At 42.7% G+C, this 14915-nt stretch overlaps 1 protein-coding gene across 1 annotated transcript in view; it reads right to left on the bottom strand.

Moving 5' to 3' along the window:
• Positions 1–550: 550 nt before the first annotated feature.
• The window catches only part of LOC139405189 (plakophilin-3-like), a 46662-nt gene continuing 32297 nt past the window's right edge, over positions 551–14915 (bottom strand). The window contains exons 11-17 of the mRNA XM_071147616.1: positions 14724–14841; positions 14328–14492; positions 13567–13749; positions 12867–13020; positions 12299–12494; positions 10486–10573; positions 551–3300 (exon numbers count right to left, since the gene is read on the bottom strand). Coding sequence (XP_071003717.1) covers positions 3259–3300; positions 10486–10573; positions 12299–12494; positions 12867–13020; positions 13567–13749; positions 14328–14492; positions 14724–14841 — 946 coding nt within the window. The 3' untranslated portion in view covers positions 551–3258. The remainder of the gene's footprint in view (positions 3301–10485; positions 10574–12298; positions 12495–12866; positions 13021–13566; positions 13750–14327; positions 14493–14723; positions 14842–14915) is intronic.

Here is a 14915-nt window from a genome sequence, read left to right as displayed (position 1 = left end):
AGTCTTCTGCATGGCGCAGCTTCATCCTGTTATGAAAGAGCAGGCATTTTTCCTGAACACGTGACCTGAACAGGAAAAACTAGGGCCCAAACTAATAATATTATTTCAAATGTAGTCACTCATTGCCATCCTTATAAATCTCAAAAAACCTGGTCTTCAGAGGGTATTTCTAATAAATCTAAATGGATCTTGATCTCTTGGTCAGGTAACTTGGTCAACTGTTGGTCAGGTAACTTGGTCAACTGTTGGTCAGGTAACTTGGTCAGGTAACTTGGTCAACTGTTGGTCAGGTAACTTGGTCAACTGTTGGTCAGCTAACTTGGTCAACTGTTGGTCAGCTAACTTGGTCAGGTAACTTGGTCAACTGTTGGTCAGCTAACTTGGTCAGCTAACTTGGTCAACTGTTGGTCAACTGTTGGTCAGGTACCTTGGTCAACTGTTGGTCAGGTAAGTTGGTCAACTGTTAGTCAGGCAACTTGGTCAAGAAAAACTACTGACCCTTGTTGATATGAAATCTCAATAACAAAACCCATTTAATTACTTGGTCTTTATTAGTTATAAAATATGATGTGTATTTGACACACATCCACAGTGAACAGTTAAAAAGCACGACGTGAAAATACAAAAATAGGTTTTCCATATGGTAAATAGAGTTAAGAGTAGTCTCATGGTCCAATTATAGACACAGCAGATCAGATGTCAACGCATGAAATATATTTTATCAAAACATTCATGTTATTCTAATACCAATATTCATTAGAACATACTTTACGAAGAGAATAGAGTTCAAATATATAAATTTGCTTTATATTTACCCATTGAATATATATATATATATCAATACCAAAAGATAGAGTTGAACAAAAGACCTTTCAGAAGGAACGTCTTATTTAAATACAGTGCGGTCCACAATTAGTGACACCCTTGATAAAGATGAGCAAAAATGACTCTATAAAATCATTGTAAAATGTAAAATGCTATATTGTATGATCCAAAAAATGTGGGAAATTATACTAATGAATACTACTACAATTGCTCAGACAAACAGATCTTGTTAACAAGTAATAAAACAATTATTGACACCCGTTTTCAATACCTTTCAATACCTCACCTTGCGAGGATAACAGCACTGAGCTTTTCTGTAAAATGTTTTATGAGTTGGAGAATACATTGGGAGGGATCTTAGACCGTTCCTCCATACAGAATCTTTCCAGATCTTTGATATCCTTCATCTGCATTTATGGACTGGCCCTCTTCAATTCAAACTTGCACATTATCATCTGCACATCTATCACTCCAGTGTAAATTGTAATTACTTTGCTACTATGGCCTATTTTTTGCCTTACCTCCTCACGCCATTTGCTCACATCATATATAGACTTATTTTTCTACTGTAGTATTGACTGTTATCCAACAAATGTAAACTCCTGGAGTTGAATAAACTGCATTGGCACTTGGATTGGAACCAGTGCTGTGGTCAGATGACATGAAAACAGAGCACTTTGGCCACGCCCACCAGTGGTGTTGTATCAGTATAGTATAAAATAATAAAATAATAGCTCCGTATATGAATTATGTCTTTTATACAGTTAGTTTTACTCGTCTTTATCAAGGATGTCAATCATTTGGGACCCCATTGCACTTGTATGCTCTGTTTACAAAACATGTTATATTTACATTATGCTTAAGATACAAATCCGATATTGCAGCATTCTCTTAAAGAGAATAACAATGAACGCATGCTTCCCCCCCCCCCCCCCCCCCCCCCCCTTCAAAGCCTTAAAAACATAAATATTGGACTATGTTTGTTGCCTTGATCCATAAAATACATGACAACACCCCAGACATTAAAACAAACAGTATGTCATGGCAAGTGATCAACTTAAAACATTGCATTGACATATGAGTTTGATATGACAAATCCGCTTAACTTGTAAAACTAACGTTGTTGAAAACAAGAAAGGATCCATTTATAAATCTATATTCAACATGTAGGCTACTTCATAGCGTTCCTGTAAAGCTGAATCATAATTCCAGGACATTCATGCAGGTGTCAGTAGTTCCGTTTTTCCCCCACACATTCATAAAAACATTCATTCAAGTTCTAATTTATGTCTCATTGTAACTCTCAGTGATTACTCTGGTTTATAACTCATTATAACGCCGTGATATTCTGGTTTTGTCTGAGAAATAAACCCCCTAGACAACACAAAAAAAACTAATACAAAAACACAATGAACAACAACAACAATTCAACCACTTTAGTACAAGCACCATTGATGGTATAAAAGAGAACAGTTTCATTCCACAGAGCAAGCCGTCCCTTACAGTAGCTGCTATCTGTAGTCAGCCATGGGTGGGGGCTGTAACAGCTGCTTTGGTACCAAGTCAGTGTTAAGCTACAAAATAGTAGCCTGGTCCCAGATCAGTTGTGTGCCGTCTTGTGACAATGACCATAGGAGTTGGCTGTACAGCACAAACAGATCTGGGACCAGGTTAACATAACGGCGCACAGAGGTCTTTGGGATTGATGCCAAACCATCTATCTCTGGGTGGGGCAGGAGAAACTGTAAGAGTCATGATTAGTTACAGCAGTATGATTTGTTGCATTGAGAGAAAAAAAAGTCCCTGAATCCACCATAAAGTCCATACAGCGTTCAACATAAAACATTCAAACATACAGCATTGAATACATACGGCATTAAAACAAGGGTGTAGTCCATCTATAACTCTATAGTGTAGTCCATCTATAACTCTATAGTGTAGTCCATCTAACTCTGTAGTGTAGTCCATCTAACTCTATAGTGTAGTCCATCTAACTCTATAGTGTAGTCCTTCTATAACTTTATAGTGTAGTCCATCTAACTCTATAGTGTAGTCCATCTAACTCTGTAGTGTAGTCCATCTAACTCTGTAGTGTAGTCCATCTAACTCTGTAGTGTAGTCCATCTAACTCTGTAGTGTAGTCCATCTAACTCTGTAGTGTAGTCCATCTAACTCTATAGTGTAGTCCATCTAACTCTGTAGTGTAGTCCATCTAACTCTGTAGTGTAGTCCATCTAACTCTGTAGTGTAGTCCATCTAACTCTGTAGTGTAGTCCATCTAACTCTGTAGTGTAGTCCATCTAACTCTATAGTGTAGTCCATCTAACTCTGTAGTGTAGTCCATCTAGCTCCATGTTCTCAGTTTGACAGACGGTCCTTGATCACTGAAGTGTTCACGTGTTTCCAGCCACTTGACAGAAAGAGAGTTCCTTTTTAGATGGTCACGTCTGCAAAGTCAGGTCGTGTGAATCCTTTCTGTAAAACACAAACATGAGAGACATTTTGTCAGGACATATATCTGAAGGATGATCTCAAACTGTTACGCTGTCCACTTGGCGTTGTGTTGTAGGCTTTCAGTTTGACTGTTCTTTCAAGATACAAGACAAAACTGTAATATTTAAACACCAGGGACAGTTAATATTATATAGCTGCTACCAATCAATACTGTCATGACGTTGCCCTTTTTGGGTACAGCAAGCCCCACCCCCTCTCCCTGCCTCCTACACACAGGCTGCTGTGGTCAGAGAGAGGTCGAAAAATCCTGGAGGAGATGATCTCCTCATGGCCACAATATAGAGACAGAGTGAATTTTCATAGAGAAACAAAGGAATTTCTTCCACCTCACAGAACTTGAGGTTCGAACAACATTTATGTTCTGGAGAAGGTATAAAAAAAAAGATCGTTAAAGAATCCAGCTACGAACTGGTCCGTTTGGTACCAGTTTGTGACACTCATGGGAGACAATACAGTCACATCACCATAACGCTGTTTATATAATAGCATCAGATATGAGGTTTAAATCTAATTGTTGTATAAGATGGATGAGTGAAGAGGATACTGTTTGTAAAATTGTGTAATGTGATTTTGGACTGTTTAATGAAGGAAACTCCAATTCCCTTTTGAGTTTAACTAAATCAGAGGACCGCCCATGAGCCCAGTTCGGACCTGGCGTCATGAGACAGCCTTTTCTGCAACTCCCGAATAAAACCCCCACTTTGAGAATTTCTCAGGAGACCATGTTTCTCTCAATTACGAGAGGACAAAGGTTGCAGACCAGCTTACTTCGATAATGAGAGGGCCATGTTTTGAGACGATTGCTGAATCTTTTAACCATCCGACGTGGTTAAACTCTTAGACTATTGATACCGACAGAATAAGAACAAGTCTTTGATATTAATTACTAGTCTGCAGCTAGGAATTTGTTATCATTGAGACGCAAAGAATCGACAACCGCCGAAACATCCATTCTACAACAACATCGCTGAATGTTACTCTGAAGTATCCATTTAAACCAGACAGAGAGAGACGGACAAACTCTCCAACAGAAACAAACTTTTCAACAGAGATCACAACGACACACTGAGCGTAAATATATATATTTATTACAATTGTTCCCGAATGAGTGAGCGTTCATGAGCAAAGGATTAGCATTTCAATTGTTATAATTATCAACTGTGTGTTGTCTTATCTCAGTTGACCCCCACTTCCCTTTTGTACACCAAGCCGCGATACCGGTTTATCCCACTAGGGAAACTCCGTTATCATTTCCTTGTAACAAATCTACTGTTTGTTTATGCATTTCTGTGAATTACTTAGTTAGTAAATAAATGATTTAAGACAATTGATGTATGCATGACTCATAGTGAAGACTGGGTTCGTGCAGATAACCAACAATTTACAACGTTTGGAATGAGACTAACGTGAGGTAAATAAATAATTCATTAATTAAGAAGGCTAATTGATCAGATATTAAAATATCTGAAAAGTTGTATTATTATTAATATTATAACTTTGAAATCTGAATATTTTCCTTGGTGCCCCCCCGACTTCCTAGTTAATTACATTTGCCTGATTAGTTCATCACGAAATGCTAATTACAGAGAATCTTTGATAAAAACGAAAAGTCTTAATTTAATGATAGTAAAGACATGACAATACACTGGGGGACAGTAAATATTATATAGCTGCTACCAATCAATGTTTTGAATAGATTATTGTAAGATGAAACTGTTGAAATAGTTCTGCAGGTACTGTAGAGGGAGTTAAATATAGTAGGAGTGTTCGGACTTGTTCATCAGGAAATGCCCTGAGAGAGAGGGAGAGACTACTGTAAATACAACCCATATTTATGCCTATTTATTTTCCCTTGTGTACACTTAACCATTTGTACATCGTTGCAACACTGTATATATACGCAATATGACATTTGTAATGTCTTTATTGTTTTGAAACTTCTGTATGTGTAATGTTTACTGTTCATTTTTATTGTTTATTTCACTTTTGTATATTATCTACCTCACTTGCTTTGGCAATGTTAACACATGTTTCCCATGCCAATAAAGCCCATTGAATTGAATTGAATTGAGAGAGAGTGAGCGAGCGATGGAGCATCGAGAGAGACAGAGACAGAGGGACAGACACAGACAGAGAGAGACAGAGAGAGAGAGACACACAGAGAGAAAGAGAGAGAGCTGCACCCTTTAGGCGAGGCAGACCACCATCTAAACAGCAATCATTCTAGCAAGCCACTCCCTGGGTGTCTTTGTGTGTGAACATACAGACTACAGGAAATAGGAACAGTTAGGGAAGTATTTTTATTTTAATATGGACCCCCCCCCAATCCTCAAGGCTGGTTAATGGACCCCCCCAATCCTCAAGGCTGGTTAATGGACCCCCTCCCCATCCTCAAGGCTGGTTAATGGACCCCCCCCCCCCCATCCTCAAGGCTAGTTAATGGACCCCTCCAATCCTCAAGGCTGGTTAATGGACCCCCCCCCCCCATCCTCAAGGCTAGTTAATGGACCCCTCCAATCCTCAAGGCTGGTTAATGGACCCCACCCCCCCCAATCCTCAAGGCTGGTTAATGGACCCCCCAATCCTCAAGGCTGGTTAATGGACCCCCCCCTCTCCCATCCTCAAGGCTGGTTAATGGACCCCCCCCCCCCCATCCTCAAGGCTGGTTAATGGACCCCTTGGTTAATGGACCCCCCCCCCCCCCAATCCTCAAGGCTGGTTAATGGACCCCCCCATCCTCAAGGCTGGTTAATGGACCCCCCCAATCATCATGGCTGGTTAATGGACCCCCCCATCCTCAAGGCTGGTTAATGGATCCCCCCCATCCTCAAGGCTGGTTAATGGACCCCCCCCCAATCCCCAAGGCTAGTTAATGGACCCCCCACCATCCTCAAGGCTGGTTAATGGACCCCCTCCAATCCTCAATGCTAGTTAATGGACCCCTCAAGGCTGGTTAATGGACCCCCCCCTCTCCCATCCTCAAGGCTGGTTAATGGACCCCCCCCCCCATCCTCAAGGCTGGTTAATGGACCCCTCCAATCCTCAAGGCTGGTTAATGGACCCCTCCAATCCTCAAGGCTAATTAATGGACCCCCCCAATCCTCAAGGCTAGTTAATGGACCCCCCCTCTCCCATCCTCAAGGCAAACATGCACAACAGACATAGGTGCACTACCGCAGACACACGTGCAGACACACGTGCAGACACACGTGCAGACACAGGAATGAGGGTTGGGTTTTCCAGTCATCCATTCACTATGAGGGGAATGTTTTAGTGGATTGTTTCTCAACTGTATATTATAGATAAGCACTAATCATTTACTTGACGTGCAGGTGCGTGTGTGTGTGTGTGTGTGTGTGTGTGTGTGTGTGTGTGACAGATAAACAGCTCTGATTCCCCTACCAGACAAGAGAAGACAGCCTTGTAGTTACTGTAGTTGAAAATAGAGCAACAGGAAAAGGAGAGGAATCATACAAGAAATCCCCCTCACTACTCGTTATTAACCATTGGTGCATATAGCCATAGAAGCACAGTGACATACTGTATACCTCAATCGAGTCATATTTGTGGCTTATTAGGGGGATGTGGCTTTCAGTTAGTTATTTTTGGCAACCCATCCTATGAGAGTGAATGTCCTTCTAGGTCAACTGTTCTGTTATATTTAATCAAATCTGACTAAATAATAATCTGCTCAGACCAAAACCAAGGAGCATCAAAAGTTGTGCTATAAATTCCCAGACAACACAAAGATTCCTTGATGCCCTTCCAGACTCCCTCTGCCTACCCAAGGACGTCAGAGGACAAACATCAGTTATTTTTCCAACTTAATTGAGGAAAATAAGAACAATCCGAAATGTATTTTTGATACTGTCGCAAAGCTAACTGAAAAGTAGCATTCCCCAAGTGAGGATGACTTTCAATTCAGCAGTAATAAATTAATGTACTTCTTTGAGGAAAAGATAATGATCATTAGAAAGCAAATTACGGACTCCTCTTTAAATCTGCGTATTCCTTCAAAGCTCAGTTGTCCTGAGTCTGCACAACTCTGACAGGACCTAGGATCAAGAGAGACACTCAAGTGTTTTAGTGCTATATCTCTTGACACAATGATGGAAATAATCATGGCCTCTAAACATTCAAGCTGCATACTGGACCCAATTCCAACGAAACTACTAAAAGAGCTGCTTCCTGTGCTTGGCCCTCCTATGTTGAACATCATAAACGGCTCTCTATCCACCGGATGTGTACCAAACTCACTAAAAGTGGCAGTAATAAAGCCTCTCTTGAAAAAGCCAAACCTTGACCCAGAAAATATAAAAAATTAGCGGCCTATATCGAATCTTCCATTCCTCTCAAAAATATTTAGAAAAAGCTGTTGCGCAGCAACTCACTGCCTTCCTGAAGAGAAACAATGTATACGAAATGCTCCAGTCTGGTTTTAGACTCCATCATAGTACTGAGACTGCACTTGTGAAGGTCGTAAATTACCTTTTAATGGCATCAGACTGAGGCTCTGCATCTGTCCTCGTGCTCCTAGACCTTAGTGCTGCTTTTGATACCATCGATCACCACATTCTTTTGGAGAGATTGGAAACCCTAATTGGTCTACACGGACAAGTTCTGGCCTGGTTTAGATCTTATCTGTCGGAAAGATATCAGTTTGTCTCTGTGAATGGTTTGTCTGAAAAATCCACTGTAAATGTTGGTGTTCCTCAAGGTTCCGTTTTAGGACCACTATTGTTTTCACTATATATTTTACCTCTTGGTGATGTCATTCCAAAACATAATGTTACCTTCCACTGCTATGCAGATGACACACAGCTGTACATTTCAATGAAACATGGTGAAGCCCCAAAATTGCCCTCGCTAGAAACCTGTGTTTCAGACATAAGGAAGTCGATTGCTGCAAACTTTCTACTTTTAAACTCGGACAAAACAGAGATGCTTGTTCTAGGTCCCAAGAAACAAAGAGATCTTCTGTTGAATCTGACAATTAATCTTAATGGTTGTACAGTCGTCTCAAATAAAACTGTGAAGGACCTCGGCGTTACTCTGGACCCTGATCTCTCTTTTGAGGAACATATCAAGACTGTTTCAAGGACAGCCTTTTTCCATCTACGTAACATTGCAAAAATCAGAAACTTTCTGCCCAAAAATTATGCAGAAAAACTATCCATGCTTTTGTTACTTCTAGGTTAGACTACTGCAATGCTCTACTTTCCGGCTACCCGGATAAAGCACTAAATAAACTTCAGTTAGTGCTAAATACGGCTGCTAGAATCCTGACTAGAACCCAAAAATGTGATCATATTACTCCAGTGCTAGCCTCCCTACACTGGCTTCCTGTTAAGGCAAAGGCTGATTTTAAGGTTTTACTGCTAACCTACAAAGCATTACATGGACTTGCTCCGACCTATCTTTCTGATTTGGTCCTGCCGTACATACCTACACGTATGCTATTGTCACAAGACGCAGGCCTCCTAATTGTCCCTAGAATTTCTAAGCAAACAGCTGGAGGCAAGGCTTTCTCCTATAGAGCTCCATTTGTATGGAATGGTCTGCCTACCCATGTGAGAGACGCAGACTCGGTCTCAACCTTTAAGTCTTTACTGAAGACTCAGTTCTTCAGTGGGTCATATGATTGAGTGTAGCCTGGCCCAGGAGTGTGAAGGTGAACGGAAAGGCTCTGGAGCAACGAACCGCCCTTGCTGTCTCTGCCTGGCTGGTTCCCCTCTCTCCACTGGGATTCTCTGCCTCTAACCCTATTACAGGGGCTGAGTCACTGGCTTACTGGTGCTCTTTCATGCCGTCCCTAGGAGGGGTGCGTCACTTGAGAAGGTTGAGTCACTGACGTGATCTTCCTGTCTGGGTTGGCGCCCCCCCTTGGGTTGTGCCGTGGTGGAGATCTTTGTGGGCTATACTCGGCCTTGTCTCAGGATGGTAAGTTGGTGGTTGAAGATATCCCTCTAGTGGTGTGGGGGCTGTGCTTTGAAAAAGTGGGTGGGGTTATATCCTTCCTGTTTGGCCCTGTCCGGGGGTATCATCGGATGTCTCCTGGCCCCCCCTGTCTCAGCCTCCAGTATTTATGCTGCAGTAGTTTATGTGTTTGGGGGCTATGGTCAGTTTGTTATATCTGGAGTACTTCTCCTGTCTTATCCGGTGTCCTGTGTGAATTTAAGTATGCTCTCTCTAATTCTCTGTTTCTCTCTTTATCTCAGAGGACCTGAGCCCTAGGAACATGCCATCAGGACTACCTGGCATGATGACTCCTTGCTGTCCCCAGTCCACCTGGCCGTGCTGCTGCACCAGTTTCAACTGTTCTGCCTGCGGCTATGGAATCCTGACCTGTTCACTGGACGTGCTACCTGTCGCAGACCTGCTGTTTTCAACTCTCTCGAGACAGCAGGAGTGGTAGAGATACTCTTAATGATCGGCTATGAAAAGCCAACTGACATTTACTCCTGAGGTGCTGACTTGCTGCACCCTCGACAACTACTGTGATTATTACTATTTGACCATGCTGGTCATTTATGAACATTTGAACATCTTAGCCATGTTCTGTTATAATCTCCACCCGGCACAGCCAGAAGAGGATTGGCCACCCCTCATAGCCTGGTTCCTCTCTAGGTTTCATCCTAGGTTTTGGCCTTTCTAGGTAGTTTTTCTTAGCCACCGTGCTTCTACACCAGCATTGGGGTTATAGGCTGGGTTTCTGTACAGCACTTTGAGATATCAGCTGATGTAAGAAGGGCTTTATAAATACATTTGATTTGATTTTGATCCTCCTCTCTACCATTCTCCAGTAGTCTGTGATCCTCCTCTCTACCATTCTCCAGAAGTCTATGATCCTCCTCTCTACCATTCTCCAGTAGTCTATGATCCTCCTCTCTACCATTCTCCAGTAGTCTGTGATCCTCCTCTCTACCATTCTCCAGTAGTCTATGATCCTCCTCTCTACCATTCTCCAGTAGTCTGTGATCCTCCTCTCTACCATTCTCCAGTAGTCTGTGATCCTTCTCTCTACCATTCTCCAGTAGTCTATGATCCTCCTCTCTACCATTCTCCAGTAGTCTATGATCCTCCTCTCTACCATTCTCTAGTAGTCTATGATCCTCCTCTCTACCATTCTCCAGGGGTGTTTCTCACCTGTTTGTAGTCCTTGTGCAGCTTCTTGTATTGGAACATGTTGTTGAGGACTGTGGCCGCTGCTTTGGATGCTTTCAGCTTCCCAGGACTACAAGAGAGACAACATAAAGATTATATTTTATCAAAGCTGCTACTGATCAATACACTGGGGGACAGTAAATATTATATACCTGCTACCAATCAATATACCAGGAAGAGTAAATATGATATACCAGGAACAGTAAATATGATATACCAGGAACAGTAAATATGATATACCAGGGCCAGTAAATATGATATACCAGGAACAGTAAATATGATATACCAGGAACAGTAAATATGATATACCAGGAACAGTAAATATGATATACCAGGAACAGTAAATATGATATACCAGGGACAGTAAATATGATATACCAGGAACAGTAAATATGATATACCAGGGCCAGTAAATATGATATACCAGGGCCAGTAAATATGATATACCAGGGCCAGTAAATATGATATACCAGGAACAGTAAATATGATATACCAGGGCCAGTAAATATGATATACCAGGGCCAGTAAATATGATATACCAGGGCCAGTAAATATGATATACCAGGAACAGTAAATATGATATACCAGGGCCAGTAAATATGATATACCAGGGCCAGTAAATATGATATACCAGGAACAGTAAATATGATATACCCTGGGCTGATCAAGTAGACATTGTCCTAGTTGGAGAGGTTAGCATCCTTATCATGGGAGTGAAATTAGGTATGTCTCGATTGTTTCTACCCATTTACTTGTATTTTTATTTCACCTTTTATTTAACCTTCACTTAACCAGGGGGGGGGGGGGATACTATTTTTTGAAGGGGACCTGGCAAGATGTCAACAGGAAGTAGTCAGTGTGTACACACTACACAAGACAAAACATTAATCCTCCAGCTTTAACGTATTTTGTAGCTTGTTCCAAGACCAAGGAGCATTATAAGAGAAGGTTATTCTTCTCATTTCAGTCATGGCCTCATAATACTACATCTGTGTGCTTGGGGCAGGGACAGGCTGGGTAAATGCTTGGGAAATGTGTTACCAAATTGTCTGAAAGGTGGTATATAGTATGCAAATTGTATTCCGTATCCACTCCTCTAGCAAACACTGTTACTATGGGGACCAGTAGTGAGGAAGTGACCATCTGAATGGATATCACTCATAATAACTGACCAGCAAAAACTCTAGGCACTAGTATAGCCGAGAGCCTGTATGCATAATAACAAGTCTAACTCCTCGCTGTTGCAGAACCAGACAGGGCTGTCTACTCTCGCCTTTACTATTACCATTCACACTCGAACCCTGGACATTTCCTGGTCAAATCACGTGGTCAGTAAAATCTTTTGTCACAACATTCCTACTCATTTTCCGTATACCTGCTGTCATGGGAGCTCCGAAACACAACCCAACCAAGCCGCACTGCTTCTTGACACAATGCCCCCTTAACCCAGAAGCACCAATGTGTCGGAGGAAACACCGTATACCTGGTGACCGTGTCAACGTGCATTGCGCCCGGCCCGCCACAGGAGTTACTGGTGCGCGATGGGACAAAAACATCCCTGCTGGCTAAACCCTACCCTAACCCGGACGACGATGGGCCAATTATGCGTCTCCCGGTCGCGGCCAGCTACGACAGAGTCTGGACTCGAACCAGGATCTCTAACGGCACAGCTTAGCACTGTGATGCAGTGCCTTGGACCACTGAGCCACTCGGGAAGCCAGGCCACCAGTTTCTATTACACACCAGGTTAAATACCAGCAGAAACATTGCTACCAATATTCCTCCCATTCCATACCTGCTGTCGTGGGAGTTCTTAATGGCCACTAGTTTCTGCAGCCCGTCGAAGAAGGCGATGTCCCGGGCTGCGATGGAGCTGGAGGTCACCAGGTTGTTCAACGTTCCACAGATGTTGACCACCACATCGCTCGACGGCTCCTTCTGCTGACCGTCAGCAGGCAGTTCGGTCACCAGGTTGTTCACTACCTTTGTGGCTGGAGAGAGGAACGTTTTATTGGTTGACCTGTAGTTGTGTTGTTGGTCCTTGCTCTAATATGAAATAAATGCCCCCTCCCAGCTGGTTTCACTTATATGTCATTCAAGGACAAATTCTAACTTTGTGTTCCACATGTGCAATGCAAATGTTAATGCAAATATCACATTGCCATGAAATCAATCCCTAATATCCATGAAAGTCTGATTTCTGCCGGGATCTGCTGTTCTCGTGATGTCATGTTTTAATAAGAAACCGTATGCCGCAACCAATTTCCCATCTGTGACAAAATTACAACTACTTTTGTATTGAAGTGGGTCAAAGGTCAAAGGTACTACTGCGTTACACACGTATTTTGTCTATGGTTACTGACCCATGGCGTTCTTGTCCTTGGCATGGCGTGACAGGTTTCTGAGGAAGCCGGTGAGGGATCTCAGCTCCAGGTCATTATTGGTCCTCAGTTTGTCCAACATCACAGGAAGCATCCTCTCCTGCTCCAGAGCCACATGACTCAGCACCTCCGCCCACTGAGGATGGAGAGAGAGAGAGAGAGATTCATTGAAAGGTATGTCCAAGTCAAGAACACTTTAAATGCTGTATTTCGCCTTGTCCATAAACAACCCCTACCCCCATAGATTTGCTAAAATCTTCAGATCCCCACAAGTGTCTGGGATAGGGCTTGTTTCTGGACAGAGTTATCAACCTGATCCGTGTCAGTGATCTGACTTGGAGCTGCTCCCTCTCTTGGGAGAGAGAGAGGTCATTCTACACCTTGATAAAAAAGGGTTCCAAAAGGCTTATTAGGGTGTCCCCATTGGAGCCCTTTGGTTCCAGGTAGAACCCTATTGGGTTCCACGTAGATTATTCTGTGGAAAGGGTTCTACATGGAACCCAAAGGTGTTTTACCTGGAACCCTGGAACCAAAAAAGGGTTCTTCAAAGGGGACAGCTTATTTTCTAAGAGCGTTGAGACAGTGTTCCCAACCTACTTAAGTCACTGTACGTTGTAACCCCAATCACATCTTGCTCTGGCTGCTGAATCGCCCATTGGCATGGGCAACTCTCAACACTCACCCTCTTGTCTCCTGCGGTGATGTTCTGCAGAGCCCCGGCTGCAGCCTCGCGGGTAGTGGAGTTATTCTCACAGCCCTGCAGCACGCTGTTATACAGCCCCACCACCTGGGGGTGCCACAGCCACTCCAGACCCTTGGGTACGCGGGCCACCTCCGTGAACGTAGCCATGTCCTGGTTCTTCCTCTGACAGAAGGGAAAGGAGTCAATGTGATAAAGGAGTTACATTTTCACACAGACAGGGTCATTCTGAAAACCATTAAGACAATTAGGGTCATTCTGAATACCATTAAGACAATTAGGGTCATTCTGAATACCATTAAGACAATTAGGGTCATTCTGAATACCATTAAGGCAATTAGGGTCATTCTGAATATCATTAAGACAATTAGGGTCATTCTGAATACCATTAAGACAATTAGGGTCATTCTGAATACCATCAATTAAGACAATCAGGGTCATTCTGAATATCATTAATTAAGACAATTAGGGTCATTCTGAATACCATTAATTAAGACAATTAGGGTCATTCTGAATACCATTAATTAAGACAATTAGGGTCATTTTGAATACCATTAATTAAGACAATTAGGGTCATTCTGAATACCATTAATTATGACAATTAGGGTCATTCTGAACACCATTAATTAAGACAATTAAGGTTCAACTGCTAAACTGACAAAAGAACAAGAACATTGAAGAACAACGACGACGGAAGAAGGAGGACCAGAAGACTATAAGAGGATTGACAGTGAGATACATACATCTTTGACTTTCTTGCTCTGAGGGGTAAAGCAACCAATGGCTTCACTCCTGCTTGTTTCCTGGCCTCTGGTTGGTCCTTCCAGACGTAGCTGGGCTGAGGGCGGGATCTCACTGTACAGTTGGTAGGAGAGGTTCCTCAGGACACATAAAGAGTTCTCCACACCCTGGAAACATACAGAAAAATGATTAGGTCCATACTCAAATTAGATAATCTGATGTCTGTTAAGGGGTCTGGTGCAAAATGCCTGCTGTGGCATCACCTAGGTAGGAAATTATTGGTTGAGGTGAGTTCCCCCTTTCGTTGCAAAGCGCTTTGAGCATCTGGAAAGGCACTATATATATATATATATCCAATCGATAATGAAATTATTATTCTACAATGTGCTTGGCCTCACCTTTTCCTCCACCTTGCCATCCTGTACCGAGGCCTGGATGTATCCTACCAGGGCATCCACCAGACCGTTGGTCTCGCGCATCTGACGTCTGGTCTTCTCATTCACTGAGCTCAGGTTCCTGGGGACAGCAGGGTGAGAGGTTAGAGGTTCCTGGGGACAGCAGGGTGAGAGGTTAGAGGTTCCTGGGGACAG

Source organism: Oncorhynchus clarkii, unplaced genomic scaffold (assembly GCF_045791955.1).
Source record: "Oncorhynchus clarkii lewisi isolate Uvic-CL-2024 unplaced genomic scaffold, UVic_Ocla_1.0 unplaced_contig_12468_pilon_pilon, whole genome shotgun sequence".
In the NCBI taxonomy this organism is placed as follows: domain Eukaryota; kingdom Metazoa; phylum Chordata; class Actinopteri; order Salmoniformes; family Salmonidae; genus Oncorhynchus; species Oncorhynchus clarkii.
The sequence above is the reverse complement of the archived record's forward strand: the minus strand, read 5'-3'. Positions and strand labels throughout refer to the sequence as shown.